Raw genomic sequence first — 22,736 nt, forward strand, 5'->3', positions numbered from 1 at the left:
CCTCACAACCCAACTTGGCTATTATAGGATTAATGGTGGAATTTAGCTGTGATTCCAACCAACAGTGTCTGTCTCTGGATGTCTCTAGGGTTCCATACTTGTGCAGTGTTATTCTTCAGAGTTCTGCTCCTGAGGAGCCCTGGAGTTGAATTGTTACACAATTCTCCATACTTCAAGTTTGTTGTGTAACATTATTGATGATCCTTTAGATTCTTTTGTCCACATTATTGACTGCTCCTCTGGAACCATCGAGTCTGTAGAAGTAGCTTCATTGTTCCTTCTTATGTTTGGCACTGTTTCACTGAAAATGAGACACTTTGTTGAAGCATTTCATTTTACACTTATCTCAAGAATACTAATTCAAGGGCAACACCAGTATTTGTATGATCCTCTCAGCACATGTACTTGGTTGGCAAGTGACTTCAATGCTTTCCCCATGAATGGCATTCTTGTGAATTGTCCTGATGAATGTTAGATGAAAAGCTTTGAGAAAGTATTCCTTTTTCAGCAATACTCAAGTTCTGTATTACCAAATGATTATCTAAAAAAAATCCATTATTGTGCACTGCTGTGAAATATTATACTTAGTATTATTCTGTTGTTATGATATTACAATGAACTCCCAATTTGCAATCAATCTAAGCTTAGGTCAGTTCTCAGTGGTTTATTTATTGATGCAATATTTTGAAATTAGAAATGATGGAAAGAATATGAAGCTATAAAGTAGCATAATGTAACATCTTAAAAACTACTTCAGCTTTGGCTTCTGCTCATTCCTAATCATTCATAATTCTGACAGGAGAATAACAGGTTTTTTTCCACAACCTACTGTTGAGAAGCTTTATATTCTGCCAGTCTTGTCACTAGCTTTGTTTAACACATTGGAAGCTAATCCCAAAGTCAGCTGGGATCTGGCAATGTGGAATGAAGTAAAATGTTCTGTTTTGTTTTCTAGCATGCTGAGTAGTGCACTTAGCAACTGTGTGATATGCTTTTTGTAAATGTTTACTTTTGTGATTGGTGCAGTGTTGTCATGGTAACAGTTGCTACTGCAGTTCCAGTTCGAATTGCTGATTCTTGTCAACTCCAGATACCACAACTGGATTTTAATATATCTGATGCACAAGGCTATTGCAAACAGCCCGCAAGACGTATGGGACTCATAAACTAGCCTTCCATTTTTTTTGTCAGATTACTGGAACTGCTTTTTAACCTGTGAATTTAATGACGATCCAAAGTGCAGTTTGTCAGTGATGATATTTCATGTGCTGAGGTTGTATTGTGAGCAACCAATGCTTCTGAGTGCACTGTCTGCCTGCCTGGTGCAGGGTGGAAAGGTTTATTTTCACTTGTGGAACTCTTGAAGCGTTGTCCTGGAGGTGAGATAACTGACCTCCAATAACCACAACCATCTTCAGATGTGCCAGGCATGACTTTAACCACTGGAGAGTTTGCCCCCAATACCTATGTCTTCCCATTTTGCTCAGGTTCCTTGATGCACATTTGGTTGAATGCAGTCTTGATGTCAAGATCTGTCACTCTCACCTCACCTCTGGAATTCAGCTCTTTTGGTCTGTGTTTGAACCAAGGCTGTAATGAGGTCAGAAGCTGAGGGGAACCCAAACTAGGCATCACTGAGCAGGTTATTGCTGAGCAGGTGCTGCTTGGTTGCACTGTTGATGACACCTTCCATCACTTTACTGCTGATCAAGAGTAGGCTGATGGGGCAGTGATTGGCTGAATTGGATTTGTCCTGCTTTTTTTGCACAGTACATACCTGGGTAATCTTCCACATTGTTGGGTAGAGGCCAGTGTTACAACTGTCCTGAAAGAGCTTGATGAGGGAAGCTGGAGGTTCTGGAGCAGTTGTCTTCAGTAATATTGCCAGAAGGGCCTATAACCTTTGCAGTATCCAATGTCTCCAACTGTTTCTTGATATCACATGGAGTGAATCAAATTAGCTGAAGTCTGGTATCTGTAATGCTGGGGACTACTAGAGAAGGCCGAGATGGATCATCCACTCAGCACTTTTGGCTGAAGATTATTGCGAATGCAGCAGCCTTATCTTTTGCACTGATGTGCTGGGCTGTTCCATCACTGAGGATGGGGATATATGTGGAGCTTCCTCCTCCTCCAATGAGTTGTTTAATTGACCACCACCATTCGCGATTGGATGTGACTGCAGAGCTTAGATCTGATCTGTTGGCTATGGAATTGCTTAGCTCAGTCTAACACTTGCTGTTTATGCTGTTTGGTATGAAGTAGCCCTGTTTGGTAGCTTCACCAGACTGACACTTCTTCATTAGGTATTCCTGATGTTGCTCCTGGCATGCTCTCCTGCACTCTGGAGGTGCACAGCTGGAGTCAGTTGAGGTTCTTCACTGTTTAAGTAGAAGCAGCGCCAACAATAACTTACGTTTGTACTGAATCTTAAAAATAGCTTGAAAATAAAAGAAAACCTTCACAGAAACAATGTCAGATAAAACTTGGCAGTTGATCTAAAAGGGAAATTATGGAGCATTCAGTCAAAACTTAGTCACAGAGACAGACCTCAAAGAATGGTTTGTGGAAGAATGAGTAAACAAAAAATGGAGGAGGTTTATTGAGAGATGTCCAGATCGTAAGATCAATGCAGCATAAAGCACAGACACATTTAGAGTCAGAGAGTCATACAGCACAGAAACAGACACTTGGGTCAAACTCGTCCGTGCCAACCTGATTTCCTAAACTGAACTAGTCCCATTTGCCTGTTTTGGCCCATATCCCTCTAAGCTTTTCCTATCTATGTATGTGTCCCTGGCAAAGGAAAGAATTGACTCAGAAGAGGCCAGCATTGAAGGTTTGCTGAGTTCTGAGAAATTTGCAGCAAGGCTTCAGCTAAGCTGCATGGTGCAGAGAGTCTCAACTGCCTGAACGGTAGAATGTAACATGGCTAGCATTAATTGTGGTGTCAGGTGACAAACTTAAAGAACTGTGTACACTGGACCACATCCACTTTTCAAAAAGTCACTTTGTTTGTAGGAAAGTGGGGGGATTCTAGAGGTGGGGAACAACAAAGCCATGGAAGAATTTAAACACAAAGAGAACGTTTTTAAGCTTGATTGAGAAACAATGTAGGGCTTAAAGTGCAGGAGCAATAGATGAATGAGACTTGATGTGACTTAGGATATGAGTTTTTGGCTCAGTGAAACACATTGGATGATTATTAAGGAGCTTGATAGGGGAAATGGTGAGAAGATATTTGCCCCCTTGAGTGAGTCTAGGACCAGGGGGCATACTCTCAGAATAAACGGGCGCCAATTTAAGACTGAGATGTGTTTTCTCTCAGAGGCTTTTGAGTCTTTGTAACTCATTGTCACAGAGAGCTGTGAGGGCAGAGTCCTTGTTCATACTTGAGGCTGAAATAGATAGATTCTTAATCAGAAGGGGCATCGAGGATTATGGGGAAAGGGCAGGAAAGTGGTCATGAGAAGTGTCTGATGAACCATGATCCTATTGAATGGTAGAGCAGGCTCTAGGGGCTGGATGGCCTGCTCCTATTCCTCATGCTTGAGCTGTGAACCGTATATAGAAGGCTGGATGCAGCTTGCCAAATTGGATCAGGCCCACCTGCTGCCTTTCATGCTGGAGAGTAAGTTTGGGATGAAGGGTGATTGGATGGGAGTCTGGAGAAACTGTGACCAATAATATTTTTGTGGGATTAAAAAATGCACAGCCTGTTCCTTCTGATTCTGCAAAGATAACTTGTTACATTACCCAAGTCTCTCTCAGTTCAATCACCCATCAAACTGTGTTAGGTGAGTACCTGGTGTGCAATTCCACTAGTTCTAGTATACAATTCCAATTGGTAAGTAGATCTGGCATGTTTGAAAAGGCAGGCGCTTGGTCTGCTCAGTAACTGTCTTGTGTAAAACTGGCAATGTATTAATGACCAGCATTGGTGGGCCAGCGAGTCCATCTGTATCATTCTGAGCCTGTTGCCAGTTTTCTAATGTCAACTTTTCAAGTTCAATTTGACTGATTCTGTGGAGTTTAGATTATAACATTACCTGGAATTTGTACCAGTGAACTTTCCATGGACAATTGTGGGATGTCAGCTGACCTTTGATAGGTCAGAAAAATCACTTCATTTTTCTATGCTCCCTGCAGTCAGGAATATCAGTTTGTGAGGAAAATAAACTGGCTTTACAGTTTTGTCTAGCTGTATTTAGCAAACCTCAGAAATCCATATAATATGGGGTAGTTCAAGGATGCTGTGTAAGCTGAATGGATGATTGGAAGATATTTTTACATGATAGGTTTCCAAAATAGTGAAAGAATTAAGACTGAATCATAAGTGCCAAATTCAAACCGTTCTTAAATGTCATCTGAATGTTGACATAGCAGGTGAATACTGGTTCATGTAAAAGTCAGAAAAGACGTGAACAGTTCACAAAAACAACAGTGGGCATAATGATCTTGTTCAATAGAAATCACTGACTAATTGAAGGTGTAGCTACATTAGTACTGCTTTAGCTATATGCACTAATCTTAGTAAAATTAATTTAAAGCATGCACCCAGCAAACACAAAATCCAGATAAATTTACTTCATGTATGTAGCTTCTTAACTAAATTCTAATATTACCTCAGTGACCATGGAAGTAAAGCATCTAAAACTGATTTTAAAAAGAACTTCTCAATCTCTGGTTTTTGCCTCACCATACTATTAACAAATACGTACAAAAACTAACGTATCCAGTCATTGAGTGTTGCAGTTGCAAGTCAAACAATGATAGCTGCTACACATTTTACAATTTAGAAATGCAATCAATCACATCTACGTTAACATCATGTGACTAATTTGGCAATGGCTGAAGAATTGGACATAAGAATACAATAGATAAGCTTGGAGCTAAATGAAATAATCAAATGGGCCTTGATGGGTTTCATGTTTTGCTTCTTAAATAGAGGCTTTATGTATGCAATAAGGTTTACCGATTGTGCATTTTTATTGTGTTTTATGACACGAATCCCATGATCGAATTGGAATCGGAAAGGAAATAATAATCGACAAATAACACATAGGAAGAAGTGCAGGGAGAGAAGAGGAAACAGTGGGTAATCTGTGAGAGCAGAAATTAAAGGTTTCATGATTTGGTTACAGAAAAGGGGCTTGGATCATTATAGTCTAAAGCTTCAGTTTCAATTTTACCATCACGTGGCCGAAACAAATTGAGCTCCATTGCTTTTTAAAAGGGAGGTGAGATTAATATTCAGTTAACTTAAAGACATTTTCACAAATATCTCAGTGGCAACTTGAGAATGGCAATGACACATGCTACTAAAAACCTTTATATTAAATTCTTTTAGAAAAGGGCCACTTTTCCCCTGGAGTGAAGTAATTAACTTGTAAAATTTTCAAACATTGATTCCTGAAATCATATATTACTTATCTATTTAAACTGTGTCACCTACTCGCAAATTAACCAAACATGTCAAAATCATAACAAAAACAGAAATTTATGGAATAGCTCAGCAGGTCTGGCAGTGTCTGTGAAGATAAATCAGAGTTAACATTCTGGGTTTAGTTACCCTTCCTCAATGTCAAATTCATGTTAATATAGTTTAACTTACAAATGTTTCCTGTAATTGATCAGGAGGAATATTTGATGTATAGAATCCCAACAGTGCAGAATCAGGCCATTTGGCCCTTGGTGTCCATACCAAGCCTTCGAAGAGCATCCCACCCTGCCCCGTGACCCTGCATTTTCCATTGCAAAACCACCTAATCTGTATGTCTTTGTATTGTGGGAGGAAACACATGCAGACATGGGGAGAATGTGCAAACTCCATGCAGACAGTTGCCCTGGTGCTGTGAGGCAGCAGTGCTAACCTCTGAGCCACCATGCTGCCCATATAGCTTCATGTGTAAGTTGTATATTAAACTATGTTAATGTCAATTGCAAAAATGAATAGTATAAGCAGTTGACCATTCAAATTGCCTGAGCAAATATTCACAGTCATTGTAGTGTGTATCTGACAAGCAAGATTACTCCAAAAAGAATTGAGATTGCATTCCATAGTTCACATAGTGGAAAACTTCCAAAGTAGTGGACTAAGTTTAGATCAGAAATCTCAAATGGAACATCAGAGCAATGAATCACAGAACCTTGCTGATGAACAAACATCCTTTCTTAACCCCAGGCAATAGAACATTCATTCAGCAGAAGGAATTATCATCGTATCAGCACTATGTAAAATGATTAGCAGCTATTTGCAGAGTAGCTGCTGATTTGATTTCTACTAACTCCTTCTGCCTGGACTGCTCTGGAGTAGCCTTACATATTGGCAAATATTTGACAAAATGCATGCCAAGGCTTGTGATGGTCTGCTGCATGCCGTAAAACTTCATTGTAATGGGCTCTCATCTCCTATCAACAGTTATGTGATGAGCAGCTACTGTGGAGAAGAAAAGATACAGGAGTAGGTAACCCTTTCTGTCTGCTCTATCTCTGGTAGACTCATCTGACTTCACCATCAGTGAATGTCCTTCACCACTCAATAACAGGCCCATATCTTGCCATCCTTCTGTTACTGTCGATGTTCTCTTGTTGCTCAACAGCAAAGTTCTATGATTCATTGCTACGATGTTCCACCTGAGACTTTTAATTTAAAACCAGTCCAATACTTTGGGAGTTTTCTACTATTAAGTTCTTTTTTCCACTCTTGGTGCAACTGCAAAATGCCAACTTCTATGAACAACAAGCAAATTTTTTATTAAGCACAGTACAGTACAAACTTAGAAGAAACTCTTAACATTCTTCACCATGCTTGCGAAGCGTGTCGAGAGGTGTCCCCAAACAAAGTTCTTCCTTTGTACAAAATCTACATCACAGTCAGTAATGCCCACAAGACAACCCACAGTCACCCCCCCACAGTCACATGTCACTCGACACAATGCAGTGACCACATCATCTTCAGAAACAATGTAATGTAAGTCATCCCTTAATGGTCAAATCTGTTGTGAATCATTTATTTTGTAACTATAGGATGTGGTCAGAGTTCTAACTGTAATGTTCTTTTTGATTTCTGAATGGGAGGTGATGACAATGTAAATTATCTCTGATTAGCAGTAGATGGCCATGTAAAAGGCTCTGAATGGTAAGGGATGGGAATGTAAATTCACTTACATCCTATCTGTGGATCACAGACACCCCACCCTGTCCCCGGGCCATTCAATTTCTTGCAGGTCAACCAAGAAAATTAACCCTTTAATATCACACTACTATGTGCACTGTTGACTGCTATCTTCTTTTTTTGGAATAATCATGTCAGTAATGAAATACAAGAGAGAAGAAATCAAACATTCCAAAACAAATTTATTAATGAATTCACTCAATATTACAATCCAGTCAAGTTGGTATCCTTGTGTATGTTCCTATTGCCTGTCTTCTGTGTACCATGATCAGGTATATGCAATACTACCTGAGCTTTTGGTGTAAGGCTGCTGTCTCTCAGTGGAGCATGTTATGGATGGTCTTGCAATGTAGTTACAAACCGCTCTGAAGCTAGAAAGACTGGCTGGTATCAAATTACACTATGTTATATGGGCATCAGCAGTTTGGACTAGCTGACCAGAAACAGCAACTAGGTAATAACAATGACTGCAGATGCTGGAAACCAGATTCTGGATTAGTGGTGCTGGAAGAGCAAAGCAATTCAGGCAGCATCCAAGGAGCAGTAAAATTGACGTTTCGGGCAAAAGCCCTTCAGCAGGTATAAAGGCAGAGAGCCTGAAGGGTGGAGAGATAAGCTAGAGGAGGGTGGGGGTGGGGAGAAAGTTGCATAGACTACAATAGGTGAGTGGGGGAGGGGATGAAGGTGATAGGTCAGGGAGGAGGGTGGAGTGGATAGGTGGACAAGAAGATAGGCAGGTAGGACAAGTCATGGGGACAGTGCTGAGCTGGAAATTTGGAAATAGGGTGAGGTGGGGGAAGGGGAAATGAGGAAACTGTTGAAGTCCAAATTGATGCCCTGGGGTTGAAGTGTTCCGAGGCGGAAGATGAGGCGTTCTTCCTCCAGGCGTCTGGTGGTGAGGAAGCGGTGGTGAAGGAGGCCCAGGACCTCCACGTCCTCGGCAGAGTGGGAGGGGGAGTTGAAATGTTGGGCCACGGGGCGGTGTGGTTGATTGGTGCGGGTGTCCCAGAGATGTTCCCTAAAGCGTTCTGCTAGGAGGCGCCCAGTCTCCCCAATGTAGAGGAGACTGCATTGGGAGCAACAAATGTGGCCCAACATTTCAACTCCCCCTCCCACTCTGCCGAGGACATGGAGGTCCTGGGCCTCCTTCACCGCCGCTCCCTCATGCGTTGCTCCCGATGTGGTCTCCTCTACATTGGGGAGACTGGATGCCTCCTAGCAGAGTGCTTTAGGGAACATCTCCGGGACACCCGCACCAATCAACCACATCGCCCTGTGGCCCAACATTTCAACTCCCCCTCCCACTCTGCCGAGGACGTGGAGGTCCTTGGCCTCCTTCACCGCTGCTCCCTCACCACCAGACGCCTGGAGGAAGAACGCCTCATCTTCCGCCTGGGAACACTTCAACCCCAGGGCATCAATGTGGACTTCAACAGTTTCCTCATTTCGTCTTCCCCCACCTCACCCTATTTCCAAATTCCCAGCTCAGCACTGTCCCCATGACTTGTCCTACCTGCCTATCTTCTTGTCCACCTATCCACTCCACCCTCCTCCCTGTCCTATCACCTTCATCCCCTCCCCCACTCACCTATTGTAGTCTATGCAACTTTCTCCCCATCCCCACCCTCCTCTAGCTTATCTCTCCACCCTTCAAGCTCTCTGCCTTTATTCCTGATGAAGGGCTTTTGCCTGAAACGTCAATTTTACTGCTCCTCGGATGCTGTCTGAACTGCTGTGCTCTTCCAGCACCACTAATCCAGAAACCGCAACTGGTGAGTAAGATTAGATCTCATGGGATCCAGGGGGAGTGATTCAGAGCTGTTTGCATTCACCTGGCATGGCCATTACAGACCACTACAAATTGGCTTGAAGGTACGAGACAGAGGGAGGTGGTAGAGGACAGCTTTCTGGACTGGAGTTCTGTGACCAGCAATGTGCCTTGGGATTGGTGCTGGGTCCACTGCTTTTTGACATTCTTATCAATGATTTAGATGTGAATATATGAGTGGTCTGTAAGTTTGTAGATGACACCAGAGTAGCTGGTGTAGTGGACAGTGAAGAAGATTATCTCAGTGAAATGGGACTGTGATCAGATTGGCTAATAGTCCAAGGAGTGGCAGAAATGCAAGATATTGCTTTTTGGTAAGGCAAATCAAGGCAGGACCTACACAATTAAAGACAGTGCCCTGGGGAGTGTTGCTGAACAAGGAGACCGACGGGTGAATGTGCACAGTTCCTTGAAAGAGGAGTCGTAGATAGACAAGGTGGTGAAGAAGGAGTTTGGCATGCTTGCTTTCATTGGTCAGAACTTTGAGTATCAGAGTTGGGACATTATGTTATGGCTCTACAGCACATTGGTGAGGCCACTTTTAGAATACTGCATACAATTCTGGTCGCCCCTCTATAGAGGGTGCGGAAAAGATTGACAAGGCTGTTGTCAGGACTGACGGGTTTGAGCTATAGGGAGAGACTGAATAGGCTGGGACTTTTTTTCTGGGGCATTGTAGACTGAGGGTTGGCCTTATAAAGATTTATAAAATCATGAGGGGTATGGATAGAGTGAATAGCCAATGTCTTTTTTTCCTAGGATGGGGGAGCCCAACACTAGAGGGCATAGGTTTAACGTGAGAGGGGAAAGATTTAAAAAGGACCTGAAGAAAACCTTTTCATGCAGAGGGTGAAGTGTGTGTATGGAATGAGCTGCCAGAGGCACTCGTGGTGGCTGGTACATTTACATTTAAAAGGCATCTGGATGGCTATGTGAATAGGAATGGTTTAAGGGGATATGGGCCAAATGCTGGTAAATGGGACTAGTTCAGATGGGAATGTCTGGTCAGTGTAGTTGAGTTATAGAGTCCTAGAGATGTACAGCTCGGAAACAGACCTTTCTGTCGAACTCGTCCATGTCGACCAGATATCCCAACCCAATCTAGTCCCACCTGCCAGCACTTGGCCCATATCCCTCTAAACCCTTCCTATTCAGACACCTTGTAAATGCTGTAACTGTACCAGCCTCCACCACTTCCTCTGGCAGTTCATTCCATACCCGCACCACCCTTTGCATGAAAATGTTGCCCCTTGGGTCTCTTTTATATCTTGCCCCTCTCACCCTAAACCTATGCCCTGTAGTTCTGGACTTCCCGACCCCAGGGAAAAGACTTTGCCTATTTATCTTATCCATGCCCCTCATGATTTTATAAACCTTGATAAAGTCACCCCTTAGCCTCTGACACTCCAGGGAAAACAGTCCTAGCCTATTCAGCCTCTCCCTATAGCTCAAATCCTCCAATCCTGGCAACATCCTTGCAAATCTTTTCTGAACCCTTTCAAGTTTCACAACATCTTTCCAATAGGAAGAAAACCAGAATTGCACGCAATATTCCAAAAATGGCCTAACCAATGTCCTGTACAGCTGCAACATGACCTCCCAACTCCTATACTCCGTATTCTGACCAATAAAGGAAAGCATACCAAACGCCGCCTTCACTATCCTATCTACCTGCAACTCTACTTTCAAGGAGCTATGAACCTGCATTCCAAGGTCTCTTTGTTCCGCAACACTCCCTAGGACCTTACCATTAAGTGTATAAGTCCTGCTAAGATTTGCTTTCCCAAAATGTAACACCTCACATTTATCTCAATTAAACTCCATCTGCCACTCCTCAGCCCATTGGCCCTTCTGATCAAGATCCCGTTGTAATCTGAGGTAACCTTCATCGCTGTCCATTACACCTCCAATTTTTTTGCCATCTGCAAACTTATTAACTATACCTCTTATGCTCACATCCAAATCATTTATATAAATGATGAAAAGGAGTGGACCCCGCACCGATCTTTGTGGCACTCCACTAGTCACAGGCCTCCAGTCTGAAAAACAACCCTCCACCACCACCTTCTACCTTCAAGCCAGTTCTGTATCCAAATGTCTAGCTCTTCCTGTATTCCTTGAGATCTAACCTTGTTAAGCAGTCTCCCATGGGGAACCTTGTTGAACGTCTTACTGAAGTCCACTGAGTTGGGCCGAAGCATCTGTTTCCCTGCTGGATGATTCTATAACTGGCAAAGTAGCTGTATTGGAAGGACCAATGCTGGACGGAAGGCTACAAGGTCATGCTCCATAGTACGACTACCACTCCCAGGACATGGTGCTGGAGTGCAGATTACTGGGCCTCTTCAAATACTGATATCTGCAGCCAAAATGGTAGCTGTTTAGACTTGTGTAGCAGCAAGTCCAGTTTGTACGACTACAGTCTGAACATCCATTGCAGCACTCTGATATTCGATAATTTCGGATTGTGTCACAATGGCAGCTATGCATCACAAATGGGTCTGTCCGTTTTTCTAGCTGGAGCTGTCTGCCACTTTCCTAATGGAGACGATGGACTCCATGCCTCCCATAAGGTCCTATGGCCATTTGGTTCTGAACTGCTCCATGTTTTGATATTTGTGAAGGCTTTCTGTAAGGCCTGCCAACGTGCCAGGCACTTTAATCTTTACATCCATCCACCTTCTTTTGGTAACCATCCCATTAAAGTCCCCATCAGAGTCCACTGGAGGAGAAATCAAGGCAAACTTTGCTCTCCAATGAACTGGCAGCTGCCTGCCACCCATTTGTCCTCAGTGTGTTATCATCTGTAGATCCAGCCTGTATGCAGTCCTGTAAAATATGCACTGTCACACTCGCACCCATGAGCCCAGAGACTGAGAGTTAGTGATGATTTTTCCTTATTATCACTGTCTCTCTGCTCTTCCACCACTGCCTGAAAAGAGTAAGATTTTAGCATGTGGATGAAAGGAACAAAGAGATGCATGCTTATTTCATCTGAACCTAGTCATGGGAGAGTATGGGAAGTTGGGAAAGTAGGGTAAGAAGAAATGAACTTACTGCCAGCCTCAATGATTTCAGACCCAATACAGGCTATAGCTTCTGTGATGGTTGTTCTCGTGCCTACAGTTACTGTTTCTTACTTGGTGATGGGCATATGCTGCTAGGCCTAGCTTGATCCTTCCCCCTCTAGTTTTGCAATACTTTGTCATGCAAAAGAGAGGAAAGCATTTCAGTGAGTATAGTCCCACCCGCTTGGGTGATGTGACTATTGAGATTGAATAACTGGCTGTATGTGCAAGCTATGAGACATAGGTGAGAAACTTGTAGCAGTGCAAAATGTGTCAGGGCAAAGTAAGGTTACAAATATGAGACATGAGCTGTGATTGAGATTGTTGGTGATGGGGTCTAGTGAACTGAGCAGTATGTGAGGTTAATCGTTCAGTTGCTAGGATATGGCATTTCAAGATGGATTCATCAACCTTGCCACTCATGACATCACTGAATATCTTGCAGCACTGGAGTTTGACTGTGAGCAGCAGCTGGCTAATTCAAAGCCTTTGCAGGGTCTATCTGGATGGTTTATTGGCCCTCTGTGTGCACAGAACATCTCCCATTCTCTACCTCCTACACCAAAGCTTCTAATCCGCTTTCAGATGATCTTGGAGCCCATTACTTTCACTCTTGCAGGTTAGGCACTCTTCCTCAGCCACTTTTCAGGACCGAAAAGTCAGTATCCACCTCCCCTGAACTCCAGGCTAACATTCATTGGTATTTGCCTTGTGCTCACTTTGGCCCTTGATTGAGTGCACTTGCATGAGACTACTTGTTACAATCATTTGATAGATTCGGCTCTACCTGCACCAGAACCAACAACTAATAGTTCACAGCTTATCATAATTCACACACCTGCAATCTGAAATGGTTTGACTTCTCACTCCTGCACAGTAGAATGCTCAAGAGTCCACTTTTAGTCTCCTCATATTCCTCATCTAACAAGAAATTACTTTCCACATATAGAATAATGACATCCATCTTTGGTTGACATCTCCATTGCTTCTTGTCAGAATGAGTCTCCATTTCCTTGAGTTAAACATTAGAAAGACCAATCCATCATTTTCAACACTTGCCGCAAGTTCTGCCCCTTGATACAGATTCTATTCTATTTGCCAGCTAGAGTTTTTGGGTAAACCAGGCTGTTTGCAACCTCAGTATTTTATTCATCCTAAGTTGAGATTCAGATCCATTTCCTCTACTATCATAAATGCTGACGAGTTAAACCTCTAACATTGTCCACTTTTATCTCATCCAGTTACTAAAATTCCTTTTCATGCCTTTGCCATCACTCAGCGTCCCATCATCTTGTACTCCACTCATCTAAAACTCTTGTTAATTTCTTAAATCACATCAAGTTCTGCTTAAGCACAACTACTGCTTTTCCTGACCCACTTTGCAATCCTTATGCCCCCCCACACTCTCAAACCTCATATTTAAACATCTTACTTACGTATTTAAATCCCTTAACTGTCTATTTCTATAATCTATCCAAGCTTTGCAATGTTCTCCTTTAAAGCTCTCTTCTTGTTCTAATCTCATACTTTCCTCCTGTGTTTGTTCCATTCCTGGAGGCTGTGGCATCCAGCTTCTTTGCTGTATCCTCTGGTATTTCCACCCTCAACTTATTTGCCCCTGCTCTTTTAAGTTCCTCCTCCTCCTCACCTTAAAACCTATTTCTTGGCCAAGCATTTGACCACCCATCCCAATATCCTCTCCCCTAGGTTTGCATCTAATTAGTCTGAGATGCTTTTCTCTAAGGATAATATATAGGTGCAAACTGTTGTCAGATAGTTTAAGATGATCTGTCGTGTGGTGGACGTCCTGTATTATTAATTACAAATGTTTGTGTGTTATCTACAATATAGACGTGTCACATATGCCAGATGTTACTTCCCAACAAGTGCAGTTTCTCATCGCACTTAAGAATACATCAACACAAGTCTCCATATACATGTCCGGAATGTGGAGCGATATGCAGGTCCTCGCACTTTCAGACCCATGTCACCAGGAATTGCCTGCACTACACCCGTAAAGTGGGATACCGGTTAGTTGTATGTTTGCGTTACTCTATTAGTTTATTATTGTGATTCTAAAATATTGACCTATCTTGGGTTGAGATTCACTTTTATTTCCTTCCTTTCAATCTCGCCCATCCTACTGGGATCCAGTCCACCAATCTATCACTCCTATTTGGTTGTACACTCCAAAATATTAGAAAGCCAACTAAAACATCTAACTTGCACAAAATGCACTGCGACTTTGAATTTGTATTTGAAACAGGTAGGATAACAATTGGTTTTGAATGTTCTTTCATTTTTGATTATGGCTGGGAAGATGAATCAAAATGCTTCCTCAGTGTTCTGAGGACACAAAGATAGGTAGGATTAAAAGTTCTGAAGAGTTTACAGGTATGCTGCAAATAAATATAGATTGGTTAAGTGTTTGGGGAAAAAATGTGGTAGAACATAATGTGGAAAAATCTGAACCTGTTCATTTTGAAGAATGGATGGAAAAGCAGAGTTTTGTTTAAATTGAGAGAGAGGTTGCAGAGCCCTGAGTTACAGGGGAAATATAGGTGTCCTGTCACATGATTTGCAATGATTGCCATGTGGATACAATAAGTGATTAGAAGGCAAATGGAATGTTGATCTTTGCTGCAGGGGGAATGGAATACAAAAGTGGGGATGAGTTGTTTGAGGCATTGGTAAGCCCACAACTCGTGTTCTGTATATGGCTTTAGTCTCATTATTTAAGAAAGGACAGAATTGCATCTGAAGCAGATCAGAGAAGGTTCATTTGACTGATACCTCGCATGTGGGTGAGGTTATCTTCTGAGGAAAAATTGCACAGTTTGGGCCTGTGTTCATTGTCATTTAGAAGAATGAGAGGTGATCTTCTTGTATGGGATCTCAAGTGGGCTTGACAGGATGGATGCCAAAATGATATTTTCACCACAGGAGACACCAGAATTGGAGGGTATAGTTTAAATAAAAGAGTTTTCCTATTTAAGAATTAAATGAGGAGAATTTCATTCTCTTAAAGGGTCATGAGTCAGTGGAATTCCCTTGCCTGAGATCAGAAGGGACAGCGTTATTGAATAATTTCAAGGCAAAGGAAAATAGATTTTGGATTTGTAAGGGCTTCATAAGTTATCAGGGAAAGCTAGGAAAGTGGGTTGAAGTTACAATCACTTTAGCGATGATCTTATCTAATTACAGAGCAGGTTTGAGGGATGAAAGGCCCAACTTTTGTTTCTAATTTGTTTGTTTGTACATAGGAGAAAACAGGATAGGGGGTGGTCAGCACAGGTAGTGATCCTAATCCATAAGAGAAATAGCTTAGACTCATACCTCTAGCAACAAAAGTAAGTGTTGGGAAAATTAAATGCTGATCTCTTTATGTACGAAATATTACTGTTCAGCTATTCTACGTATTTCATTTGTGATTGTTTTCTTCTTGCAGTTGTATACATTGTGGTGTTGTCTATGCTGACCTAGCTGCCCTGAAATCTCATATCCAAGGTGCTCATTGCGAGATCTTCTACAAATGTCCTATCTGCCCCATGGCTTTCAAGTCGGCACCGAGTACTCATTCACACGCCTACACACAGCACCCAGGCATCAAAATAGGAGAAGCTAAGTAAGTTCTGTAAGCATGCTTGCTATGAAATTATTTTTTAAAATATACTTTTTTACTGTGACACAGCACTTCTGTAATGTAAAATCGTATTGCTGTTATAACTCTGTCCTTTGTGAACAGAGTTGAAACAATCTCAATTCAGATTCCAGTGGGGCTGTGCCTTAGGTCAATTCCAGATGAACTTAATCAGCAGTTTTCCTCTGCGCAGCAAGAGCTTGGCTATAGGCTGCTTGGCGCTTGCCTCATTTAGGGAATGTGGCACTGGAGTAGACTAAGATTAGTTTCCTTAGCACACAGGGAGAAGCTAACACATTGGGTGGAATGTTATGCTGCCAGATGTGATAGTGGTAGAGGTGAGTAGGATGCTTCATCAGGGCAAATGGTAATGTACTCAATCCCTGCTGCTTTCCCACTCCTGCCAATATTAAGTTCTGGTTGGGCAGGCTTCTAGTTGACCTTTCCATGCTACTGATTGTTGTGCTTAGCGGCCAATAAAGAATTGTTTAAGGGCCTTAGCCCATCACCTCTAGGATTATCCAGCTCACAGAGGCAAACCTGTGCAGGCTGCTTGTCAGATGGAGTACTGGGGAACTGGGGGTCAGAGATCTCAATTAGGGCATGGATATTGTGCAGGGGTTTGCCAGCTGAGGGTCATGCCTGCCTTAGCTTCCTGACCCCTCCACTGCCACCCGTACAATCACTACTTCCAGTGGTTCTGGCACGTGGGACTTCTGTTCCAGGGAAGTCAAATTCAAAGGAGGGCCCTCCGATGTCCTTGGAATTAGTTGACTGGACCTCCCTTTGGAGAGAGCAACCCTAAGGCTCTCACCCACTTTCTAGCTGGCAGGCAAGAGCCATGCCACAAATGGAAGATTCCAGCTATTTTCAGCCCTGAAACAGGAGCACAGAGTTGGCAACGTTGCCAGCTGTACCACCTGAAAGAGATTGTGTACAGTTAGATTTCAGTCTGAGCAGATAGGTCATAGAGTCATAGAGGTGTACAACATGGAAATACGCTCTTCGGTCCATGCCGACCAGATATCCCAACCCAATCTAGTCCCACCTGCCAGTACCTGGCCCAGATCCCTCCAAACCCTTCCTATTCATATACCCATCCAAATGCCTCTTAAATGTTGCAATTGTGCCAGCCTCCATCACATTCTCTGGCAGGTCATTCCATACACGTACCACCCTCTGCGTGAAAACGTTGCCCCGTAGGTCACTTTTATTTCTTTCCCCTCTCACCCTAAACCTTTGTCCCCTAGATCTGGACTCCCCAGCCCCAGGGAAAAGACTTTGCCTATTTATCCTATCCATGCCCCTCATAATTTAGTACACCTCTATAAGGTCACCCCTCAGCCTCCGACACTCCAGGGACAACAGCCCCAGCCTGTTCAGCCTCTCCCTATAGCTCAAATCCTCCAACCCTGGCAACATCCTTGTAAATCTTTTCTGAACCCTTTCAAGTTTCATAAATCTTTCCGATAGGAAGGAGACCAATATTCTAACAGTGGCCTAACCAATGTCCTGTACAGTCGCAACATGACTTCCCAACTCCTGTACTCAATACTCTGATCGATAAAGGAAAGCATACCAAACGCCTTCTCCTCTATCATTTCTACCTGCGACTCCACTTCCAAGGAGCTATGAACCTGCACTCCAAGGTCTCTTTGTTCAGCAACACTCCCTCGGACCTTACCATTAAGTGTATAAGTCCTGCTAAGATTTGCTTTCCCAAAATGCAGCACCTCACATTTATCTGAATTAAACTCCATCTGCCACTTCTCAGCCTATTGGTGTTAACAGGGGAGGCGGTGGCAATTTCACTGGGCAAGTAATCCAGAGGCCCAAGTAAGCATTCTGAGAATACGAGTCAATTTCCACCATGGAAGATCATACAATGTGAATTCAACAAAAATCTAGGATTAAAAAGAAAGCCCAATATTGACCATGCAGTTGCTGTTGTTTTTCATAAAATTAATCTGGCTGAGCAATGCCCTCTTGGGAAGGAAATCTACCATTTTTACCAAATCTGCCTTCAGGTGACTCCAGATCCACAGCAACATTGTTTACTCTTGTCTGCTCTCTGGGTAATTAGGGTTGGGCAAGAAATGTAGCCCAGCCAGTGACACCAACATCCCACAAATAAATATAATAAAACTGGAGCTGGAGCCATTGCCCCACAAAGAGTTTGGAGGAAGCTGTTGGGGCTGTAGGTGGACTGTGATCTGGGACTTTGTCAAAGCAGCTGAAAAGAAACAAAAGAAATTCAAGCCATCACCCTACACACACTCCTCATTTCTCATCCATACCAACCTATGCTCCCTCTTGGTCCCTCATATCCCCATTTCATGCCATGATCCACTATCCAGCTTCAATACCACCTCAGAACCCCAATGCCAACATATGCCCCTCCTTTCATACCCACCATTACTGCCCCGAGCCAATTTAGTGCCAAGTCATGTCATTACAAGCCCTCTGCCCATCACCGTTTGCCCTATACTCTTCGTGACAACTTAAGTATCCACCATGCTGAGTAAATTTTGATAAATTCAAAAAGTCATTATATTAATAAAAACTCTTTTGCTATATTTCACTTCCTTCAAGACTTCATTTCTTATGAAAGCGACTATTGGTATTCATAACCATACATTAAGACATCATAAGGAATTACTGCTGTCAACCAAACAGAACCAATTGGCACCTCACTGTGACAATTACAGGTTATGAAATCAGGCATGCAGCACAAATCCCATAATGTAAGTCCTCAGGCTTTGCCAACTGACAGAGTGAAATACCAAGCACTACTGTTTTTAATACTACAGACATGTTTTTTTTCAAAACTTTAAAAACCAGGAAATTAAAAATCTTTGATAGTTCAGATTAATTTATATATATTTATGTCTACTTTTAACAATCTCTATGGGCACTTTTCATCCTCCTAAGGGCACATTCCTTCTCCAAATATGTCCTTAGGTCTATCCACACTCGTAACTGTAACTCTCAAAAAGTTAGTTAAAGTTAGCAGCCTAAGACATTCTAGTATGTCTAAAATACACAAGTTGTAAATTCTCATTCCATCCTTTCAAAAGTCAGATCTGACTGAAGTAAGCTGAAATTTTATATATGCTCACATGAACCACACTTCCTCAAAATGTGACCAAACCTTGTCCCCACCAAACGTAAAAAAAGATGGTTTCTGTGTTCAAAGTCAGTGGAATTCATTATCCTGGAACTTGTTGGATATCAGGACACCGAATAAACTTCCCGGAAGAGACGAGACAGATTTTACATTGGTAACAAGTTGAAGTGAGATGGGGAGTGGGCAGAAAATTGGAGTTGAAGCTGAGATAGAAATATATAAACAGGAGAAGTCCATTTAGTTCCTCGAGCCTGTTTCAGCATTCAATAAGATCATGGCTGCTCTTTGGCCCAACTCTGGATAACTGCCTCTGGCCCACATCTCTTAACACCTTTGCTTAACACAAATTTATTCTATCCAGATTTAAAATTTACAATGAATCCTGGCATCCACTGTTGTTTGTGGAAAAGAGTTTGATACACCTACCACCCTTTGCACATAGAAGTGCTTCCCCATTTTCTCCTGAATGGCCTGGCCCTAATTCTTAAATGATATCCCCTGCTGGTTGTAGAGTCTCCAACTGGAAATATTTTATCATTATCTACCGTCTTTTCCTGTTAATGTCTGGAAGACTTCAATTAGATTACTCCTTAACATTTGAAATATTAAAGAAAACAGGCCTGATTTGTGTAATCTCTCCTCATAACTTAACCTGTGAAGTCCAGGTATTACACTTGTAAATCTGCTTTGTACACCCTCCAAGGCCAATATATCCTTCCTAAGGTATGGTGCCCAAATTAGTTCAAACTACTCCAACTGGGGTCTAACTATGGTTTTGTGCAACTGAAGCATAATGTCTGCATCCTTGTACTCCAGTCCTCTAGATGTCAAGGCCAACATTGCATTCGTCTTCTTGGTTATTTTCTGCATCTGTTTTGGAAGGTGATGGCCCACTGGTATTATCGCTGAGCTGTTAATCCAGAGACCCAGGTAATGTTCTGGCACCTAGATTCGAATCCTGCCATGGCAGATGGTGGAAGTTAAATTCAATAATAAAATGGAATTAAGGGTCTAATAATGTCCATGAAACTATCGTCAATTGTCAGGAAAAACCTATCGGGTTTACTGGTGTCCTTTAGCGAAGTAAACTGCCATCCTTACCTACTCTGGACCACATACGACTCTAAAACCATAGTAAAACGGTTAACTCTTACTATCCTTTCGGATGGGCAATAAATGCTGGGCTAGCCAGCAATGTCATCCTCCCATGAATAAATACAAGCAAAATGAGTCTCTTTGGACATCCACTGTATTTAATTTCATACCACCTAGAAAGCATCTTGACCAATCCTTTTATGTTCCAAAATAGATAACATCACACTTGCTTACATTGAACTCCACCTGCCACAGTTTGCCTATTCACTTAGTCTGTCAGTATCACTTTGTAATTTTATGTTATCATCTACATTGTCTACAATGCCACCTAACTTGTGCCATCAGTAAATTTGGATAGATGACTTCCCATGCCATTATCCAAATCATTGATAAATAACTAGTGTTAAAATAAATAAACTAGTGAATTATTGAGACCTTAACACAGCCCTTGTGGGACATAACTGGTCACAGTTCCAATTTGATTGCCTACTCATTATCCCTACTTTCTGTCACTTGCCACTCAACTAATTTCAGAGCCATGTCAGTAATTTGCTCTCGACTCAGTAGTCTTCTACTTTAGTTAACAGTCTCATATGTGGGACTTCATCAAATACCTTCTGAAAGTCCATATAACCAGCATCCATAGACATTCCCCTGTCACTGCTTCAAAGAATTAATTGAGGTTTGTCAGGCATGACCTATGTGTCATAAATCCATGCTCTCCCTGATTGACTGAAACTTTGCAGTGTTCGATTACTCTATCATTGATTGTAGACTTTAACAATTTCCCCACACCTGGGAACATTCATGAAATTCAGGAAATTAAAATGATGAGGAACGTGTTTCCTTAACCTCAGTATGCATGTCAGATTCTTGGTGAGCTCCAGTACGATTTTTTCTCTCTCCTCCAATGCCACATTCTCTAAGTGACAAATGAGACAGACAGCCCACAGCCAAGCTTCTGCTGTCTGTAAACCAGTCATACATAAGTGTCCAAAATAGTGGGATTGTATTGTTCCCTCTCTGTCACCCTTGAGTGAAGCATCTCTTCTCAGTCTCTGATTTAAGACTTGAGTTGATATTCTGACTTGTGGAATATTTGCTAATTTAAAATAAATATTTTACCTGAATATCATGAATATCTGCTGTCTTTTAACCAATAACATTATTCTTCCAGGAATTTTTACTGCTAGAAGCCAAATGAAAATGATACTTGCTAGTGCTCCTGAAAAGAGATTGATTTGGGTATATATTGATTTTATGTGCTAAAGTGAAATGTGTGAGCAAATTCAAATGCAAGTAAAAATTGGGAGAGGTGTAAAATAGTTTGCCAAGCTCCTATCACTGTCTACACCAATAATTTGATTTGAAGGAATAAAGCAATACTTGTGTTTTTGAGCACTGAAAACCAAAAATTTACTTCTAAACTGAATCGATGGTGCATTTTTCATACAGGTGGTCTATGCACATCTTTCCTACCCCTAAGCTGGTGAGAATAATGTACGAGAGTCCAAACGTCAGATTCTCACCAGTGAGACAAACATTTGCAGTTAAATCCTCCCTCTTCAGACGATGAAATGATGTTCTAGCCATTAGATGGCAAAAGATCTATCTGCATGCATTTCATCTCAATAATTGCACAGGTTGCAAAATTAACTTCTCCTTCACAATCAGGATACTCAACCGCACAAACCTAGTGAGTACCTATTGCGTTTCTGCTTCCAGTTCAGGTAAATACATAGCTTTAGCTGTATCCATAAAAAATCTTCCTCATATCCCTTGTCTCTTATTTTTGTTGTAAGGTGTTGCCATTGAGGCAAGGCAGAATATGTTCTGGTCCATTGTTAATCGGGAGAGTGGGAATGTATCAGCTTCACCTTCACATTGACACACTCATGGTCAGGGTATAGCAGCAGCTTTTGTCTCACAGCTGGCACATGTCGCTGAAGGCAAGCAGCAGCTTGTGGCAGAGAGGAACACTTCAGCGGGGAAGTGAAGGCAGGAGCACGTGATTGTCGGAAATGACAAAGTGTCAATGTGAAAGCAGGGTGCGTGTTGCTGAAGGGCACAGGCATCATAGGTATCAGCTGCATACACAGCAAACCCAGCACATGAGGATGTGGGAAAGACAAAGGGAAGGCGTGTTTACTGATTAATGGAACAAGTGGATGCTCAGTTCATCAGGGAATACCATCACAGTCTGTTCAGAGATTGGATCATTTATAGTCTGGCGCGAAGTAATTATTCACTTCCACAGCCATTTCCTTGTTCTTAGTCAAACAGTTGACCCAAACTAAGTCCAAGGATTGGGCCACAATCAGTCATGAAAGACAAGCTAAATTAGTCCAGGCCTTGCTGCCCGGTCAGTCAGAACCATCCTTCAAGTACAGTCCAGGTGAAGTGAGTTGCTGTCAATTGGGATGTCCTGCAAAGTTTCTTTGGGAATGGACTGCAGTCAGCCAGGAGGCCAGATTAGACACACACCAGAGATTTTCTGAGCATTATTGATGCTACATGCCGATCAATTCTGGGGACTGGCCTGGATGCCTTTGCTAATGGAGAGAATGTTTACAGCCACAGCATAAATGAATATAGTAGAGTGGAATCTAGCACTATGGGGTGTGGGGTTGATGTGGGGAGACTAGCCAGTGCTAAACTCACTTCTGGTCATTCTGAGTGGGAGATTACAGGTGTGCAATGGGAGTAAATGGAGAATATTGTTTAAAAGAAAAAGAGCAGAAGTGAAATGGGCAGGGGAGGGGGACACAGGATCACTGGAGAAACAGGGATTGTGATACAGT

At 42.3% G+C, this 22,736-nt stretch overlaps 1 protein-coding gene across 4 annotated transcripts in view; it reads left to right on the plus strand.

The window, feature by feature from the left end:
- znf532 (zinc finger protein 532) overlaps positions 1 to 22,736 on the plus strand; it is a 155,909-nt gene that overhangs the window by 55,084 nt on the left and 78,089 nt on the right. For all 4 annotated transcript variants that reach the window (XM_060853227.1, XM_060853134.1, XM_060853316.1 and 1 more), the window contains 2 exons: positions 13,925 to 14,103; positions 15,522 to 15,698. In XM_060853227.1, coding sequence (XP_060709210.1) covers positions 13,925 to 14,103; positions 15,522 to 15,698 — 356 coding nt within the window. The remainder of the gene's footprint in view (positions 1 to 13,924; positions 14,104 to 15,521; positions 15,699 to 22,736) is intronic.

This window comes from Hemiscyllium ocellatum, chromosome 1, assembly GCF_020745735.1.
Source record: "Hemiscyllium ocellatum isolate sHemOce1 chromosome 1, sHemOce1.pat.X.cur, whole genome shotgun sequence".
Classification (NCBI taxonomy): Eukaryota; Metazoa; Chordata; class Chondrichthyes; order Orectolobiformes; family Hemiscylliidae; genus Hemiscyllium; species Hemiscyllium ocellatum.